The sequence below is a fragment of the Barbus barbus genome (genome assembly GCF_936440315.1).
Source record: "Barbus barbus genome assembly, chromosome: 47".
In the NCBI taxonomy this organism is placed as follows: Eukaryota; Metazoa; Chordata; class Actinopteri; order Cypriniformes; family Cyprinidae; genus Barbus; species Barbus barbus.
Genome location: NC_136725.1, coordinates 11,597,852 through 11,603,954, shown reverse-complemented (window position 1 = coordinate 11,603,954; position 6,103 = coordinate 11,597,852). Strand labels below are relative to the sequence as shown.

General features: G+C 37.5%; 1 protein-coding gene across 1 annotated transcript; it reads right to left on the bottom strand.

The window, feature by feature from the left end:
- Positions 1-338: 338 nt before the first annotated feature.
- LOC306865425 (uncharacterized protein) lies at positions 339-2,515 on the bottom strand. The gene is made up of 5 exons (XM_079410009.1): positions 2,302-2,515; positions 1,585-1,905; positions 1,336-1,463; positions 1,153-1,259; positions 339-1,046 (listed from the first exon to the last, which is right to left on the bottom strand). Exons 1-5 carry the CDS (start codon positions 2,447-2,449, stop codon positions 920-922), a joined length of 831 nt encoding a protein of 276 aa, XP_079266135.1. The 5' UTR covers positions 2,450-2,515; the 3' UTR covers positions 339-919.
- Between the last annotated feature and the right edge of the window lie 3,588 nt (positions 2,516-6,103).

Here is a 6,103-nt window from a genome sequence, read left to right as displayed (position 1 = left end):
ACAAGATTATTGTGTTATGGTTAGAATTGCTTTGAAGCATTTGTATTACACAAGCTGGACATTTTTCATGTTGGTGACCTTGACAAACAAGACAAACAAAACAAACTGTGGTTGCAGCTAATAGACCACCAAAGCAGCTCAAAACTCACTGGATTGACATTTGAACTCCCTTTTATATGTATCTTTCAAATAGTCATATAAACACTGCCATGCAGAGCAAATCATCATTTGTTGGATTTACATATTCGCTAATCACCTTTAAAATGTCTAAATAATAATAAAAAATAATAGTAATAAATAATCTAAATAAAAAAAAAAAAAACATTGATAACAAAAATCATGTTCATTTCACAATTTAATAGTACTTAACATATAAAATAAGAAAACGAAAGTAGTCCAATAAAAGTCAAATAAAATAAAACATTCTTTAAAACAGGCTTGCTTAAGTATGTGTGTACATTTTAGAAACATTTAATTTAGTTTACTTTCAGCCTTCTTGCTAATATACCTTGGTTAGGTTAGATGCCATATGGGATATAATAGGCTACATGTGACATTGTTAAACTATATTTCACATGTTGGTGGCTGCCTTCATAATTATTTTTAAAACATGAGATGACACACAATGGGCTTAGCACCTAACAGTCAGAGTAGCATCATATTTAATCTTTCATAGGAATAAAAAAACAAGGGATGTAATGTTGTTTAACAACATACAACATACAGAAACTTTCAGTAAGCAAAACCTCCATAAAGCAGTTTTAAAAGTTATGTTGCAAACATTACATGATCTAGGACCTTGTAAAGACTGTAAGTGTATCCCTTATTGCATTAAAGCAAAATTACCACTGAGATCCTGAAACCCTCTTTGGGTGAATTAAACTGGATGTAAGAATGCACATGCATTTCATTCAGTGACTTACACTGTGCTCCTCTCACACATCCAATTAAATTCCTCTGTACATGGATGATCAGCCCATTCTCCTACAACAGTTAGAGCACAGTTCTCTCCTCTATATCCACTGGGCTCAGCATACATCCAGAACCTGCATCAGTAGATCAGCATTAGATGTTCAGTGCTGTTTTGCATGTGATATGATACTGACTGTGGGAATTATATATTACACAATAATCAGTTCATTGATTTCTCACCCAGAGGTCATTATGCTGCCATCAACCCATTTCCATCTGTCCTCCACATCAATGTCAGTCAGACCAATCCAGACTCTGTTTTTATCAGACCATTTCCTAACAAATTCCTGAAAAGATGAAATTCTTATAAGGACAAAATTCAGCAGACTTTACATTCAAGCAAACACAATATCCTTTACTCACTTGTTCCTCTCTGTTGTTTATGATGATCAGATCTGCTCCTCTCTCTGTACAGTATCTTCTGCTCTCAGCCCAGCTCTTCCTCTCAGAAGATAAATAGTAAAGACTGGATTGATAGCACTTCCATTTCGCTGTGAATGCAGACAATTCAACTATTAGCACTTCATTCTCATCCACACTACACAACGTCTTTATAACAGTTTGTACCCAATGATTGTGGAATAATATTTGTATAGTTGTGGTCATTATTACCCATTTCACCAAGACGTTTCCGCAGGTTCTCTTGATTTAACTGTTCACTTTGTTTCATTAGATTGTCATTTTTGGATAATAATTCTTTCTTTTCAGCTGTAAAGTTTTCATTCTTGATTGCTAGCTGGTCTTTAAGAGCTTTGATTGTGGATAGAAGCTGTTCTCTTTCTTCTGTGAGGTTGGTATTCCTGGTTAGTAGCTCATTTCTCTCTTGTGTGTAGTTTGTGTTGTTTGTATGGATGTGGACACACAGCACTATGACTGCAGTCAGCAGAAGAACACACAGCAGCACCAAACACACTACAGCTGCTCTGGGGCTTTCTGAAGATGACCGATATGAAGAAAAATGTTTCTTAAACATTAAAATGACTCATGTGTGTGTGTGTGTGTGTACCTATTTAACTATATTTTGGGGACAAATTTGTACTCAAAAGTGAGGTAAACCTGACAAAATCTCCCAAAACCTCCCTTTGGGGATGTACTCATTTGTAAAACGTGTTTAAAAATAAACTAAACAAAGTTATTAAAAATGCAGAAAGTCTCCTGTGAGGGCTAAGTTTAGGTGTAGGGTAGGTGTAGGGCAATAGCACATACAGTTTGTACAGTATAAAAACCATTACGCCTATGGAATGTCCCCATTTAGATAGCTAAGTAAACGTGTGTGTGTGTGTGTGTGTGTGTGTGTGTCAGTTGTTATAATGAAATGAGTCTCAGTACCTGTGTGTTGAAGTGTTTGGTGTCTCTTGGTGTTCTCCGTTTCTGTCCTGACATCATGAGCATCTGCATTAGCATAGATATCCATCTCCTCTTTATCTCCAGCCATCCTACGTGTCCCAGGAATGTTAATATTGCCATAATAAGACATATTCAGTCTGCTGGAGTTAAATGTGAAATTATTAGAAGTTACAGAATCAAGTGGTTTGCATAGCTCTGAACTTCTGCTTTTAGGCTTTTTCTTTTTTAAGGCATCTCTGTGTGGTTTAGAACATGTGATATGAGTACATGAGTACTGCTGACAAAAAATTATCTTGTGCAGTTATTTTTAATATAACTGTACTCCTTTACCAAAATTACACTCTTTGTGTAACAAACACATTGGTTGAGAACAATAACAGTTGCTTTCGGTAATGTGAACAAGCACTTCTCAGACCCTCTGTTTGAATACTTGTTTTTGTGGTCTATTTTGCATTTGTTTAGGTTTGGAGAATGACATGCCAGTCCAACTCCACCTCTCTTAGTCATGTAAAAAAATAATACTAATGTTACTAGCTGTGTTTCAGAACCTAGTGAGCTGCCCTGCTGTATACCGTATCCAGCTGAAATGGAACCTCATATGTGACGACAGTTTTCACAAAATACCTGTAGATATATATATTAGCTAAAATGTTATATTATTGATTTTTTTATTTAGCCACAGACCAATTATATCTTCTTCTAATGCGCAAATTGTGAACAAACAGTGTGACATTCAGCGTTGTTGTTTTTTCCACATGTCCTATAAGTTTATTAGGAATAAAGGAATAATCATTTTCACACTGTATTATCACAATGAAAACCATTCACACTTTTTCTGTGTGGAATTCAACATGGAGGCGAAGGTAGAATCCAAATGCAGAAAGTTTAATAAATACAGCAAACAAATCCAAGGCACAAAGTAAAAAACATATTCAACAAGGCAGACACAATGGTCAAAACAGGAAGGCAATGAAACAGAGAAGAAAAAAATAATAAATAAAGACTGCTCAGTAAGAAAGTGAAAATTACTGGCAATACTTTGCAAATATCTAGGGAAGGGCATGACTATTTATACAGGTCAAAAACAGTAAGAAACAGTTCATTGTTATTATTTGGAAGAGGGCTCCTGCTGGTGGTCGGCTGAATGCATATGAGCTTCATTCGTTACATTATCGCTCTATAGCAGAGTTCCTCAAATCCGGTCCTGGAAGGCCACTGAGTTGAGCTCAAACCCTGATCAAACTAACCTGTGATTTTCTAGGGATCCTGAAGACTGTAATGAATATTAGGTTGTGATACTGATAAGTATGGCTTGCCTAGTTGGCTATTCATCTTTTCATACCCAGTTAAAAATTAATAACAGTTAGAACAAAGTAAAAACAAAAAATAACTTCTGTCATTATCTTGAAAGTTTCAGTGGAGTCACCAGGAAACAAAGTCGTGTTTTTCCTGTCCCAGGCTGATACAATGAGCATTTACATGTTTTTTAGATTTTTCTGTCTAAGGAAGCTACAAATTACTTGATTAAGGTAATGATATTACTGTGCCTTTAAGAGTGTGCCTTCAAGGAAAACACTTAAAACATTTAGAGGCAATGAAACTAATACGTGATAACTGTCACTAAAAACATTTCCTCAAATAAGACATCTAGCACAGCATATTTGTGCATGCATATGTCAGGATGCCCTCAGTTAACATCAGTGCAATGTTAGCATCAGCAGATGTCGTCAACAGGTATCAGGTCATGTCTATAGTATTGAACATTCACTAAAGTTCTGCTGTGTCCTCAAGAGAGCCATAAGAAAAGTCTAGGAAGTGAACATTTATTTGCTATTCTAGAAATAACTTTAGTACGCTCTTTCTAGTTTGAGGCTGCAGACGTGTACTGAAACTGTAGGGTCGTCTTGGTGAAATGTTACAAGACTTGGAGCAAAAGCTGCAGAATGCAATGCGGTAAAGGGCTTAAAGTGAATGAAGTGCACACTGAAGCACCTCAGATGTGATGGCCCACTCAGCACTGGCCGAAGTAAGTGTTAAATATCGGTTTCTACTCAAAGAGAGATGAGTGGACGGAGATTCTTAAGCAGCTACAGGAGGAAGTGACTGAAATAAGAAAGACGTATAAAAGGCAGCACCGTCTTCCTGTCACTTCCCGATGACTACAGACATGAAGTTCAGAAAGTGTCTCTATATTCTCATCAGTAACACAGACGCAGCCAAACACACGTGAACTATTCCAACACTTGCTCTTTTACATTTATTGGTAGGGTCTGCAACAAAAATATACAAGTGTGTCCCCCAGGCCTAATGATTGGACTTGTGCTTTCCCATATCACCCTGCAGCCCAAGACTGGTTGCCCACTGAAGCTAAGCAGGGTTGAGCCTGGTCAGTACCTGGATGGGAGACCTCTGGTGAAAATTAGGTTGCTGTTGGAAGAGGTGTTAGTGAGGCTAGCAGGGTGCTCACCCTGTGGTCTGTGTGGGTCCTAACGCCCCGGTATAGTGACGGGGACACTATGCTGTCAAAAAGCACCGTCTTTCGGGTGAGACGTTAAACCGAGGTCCTGACTCTCTGTGGTCATTAAAAATCCCATGGCACTTCTCGTAAAGAGTAGGGGTGTAACCCCGGTGTCCTGGCCAAATTCTCTCTACTGGCCCTTGTCCATCATGGCCTCCTAATAATCCCCATACACTTGATTGGCTCTATGACTCTCTCTCCTCTCCACCTGTAGCTGGTGTGTGGTGAGCGCACTGGCGCCGTTGTAGTGTGGCTGCCATCGCATCATCCAAGTGGATGCTGCACACTGGTGGTGGTTGAGGAGAGACCCCCCCCACATGATTGTAAAGCACTTTGGGTGTACAGCAATACACAAAGTGCTATATAAATGCATCATTCATTCAAAAGCATCTGCTAAAGGGTTAAATGTAAAATGATCACATCATCCTACTTCCTCTTAAGTTACAATGGTGGACAAAATCAGATACTGACACAGAACAAAATAACAATAATTAAATATACACAAAAAAAGTATGAATAGAGCAGTTCTAGACATGATCTAGATCTAGAATTACCGTGAACAAATCCAAACCCTTTTTGTCTGTTCATAATTTACAGCATAAAAATGTGATTTATAAGTGATTTAATCATTTTAAAGTGCTCCTCTCACAGATCCACTGATGTGTATAATAATAACATGGATAATCAGTCCATCCTGATGAACAAGACAAAACACAGTTCTCTATTTTATATCCATTGGGCTCTCCAGACCTCCAGAACCTATGGCAACAGATCAGCATAGGATGTTCAGTGCTGCTTTAGGGATGTGTGAACCCTTTTCACTTTTTGTGAAAAGTGGGGACTAGTGTTGTTTTTGGCGGCCTGTTTTAATTTTAGTTTTATTCTAGTCTTTGTGTGAAGCTGTCATTTTAGTTTTTATTAGTTTTAGTCACTTTCATACTCTTTTTAGTCTAGTCAAGTTTCAGTCAACTAAAAGTCTGAGCATTTTAAGTCTTATTTTAGTCAGAATTATTTGACTATAGACTATTTTAGTCTAGTTTTAGTCGACGACAACTGATGACATTTAGTCTAGTTTTAGTCAATGAAAATTGCATTTTAGTCTCTTTTTAGTAATGCAATTCTATTTAACCCAGTCAGTATAGTATAAGTACCTAGTAGCAGTGGCATACCGTGGGGTTTTAGTCAGGGCCTTCAGTAAGCAACTGTAAACTTACACATCTCTGTTACAGCTAACGCAGATATATGCATATAATGCACATATTATGC

Coding starts and splice junctions, on each gene's coding strand:
- LOC306865425 (XM_079410009.1), bottom strand. CDS start 2,449: ATGTCTTATTATGGCAATATTAACATTCCTGGGACACGTAGGATGGCT. Junction 1,906..2,301: donor CCAAACACTTCAACACACAG/GTACTGAGACTC, acceptor GGTCATCTTCAG/AAAGCCCCAGAGCAGCTGTA. Junction 1,260..1,335: donor TAAACAACAGAGAGGAACAA/GTGAGTAAAGGA, acceptor TCATCTTTTCAG/GAATTTGTTAGGAAATGGTC.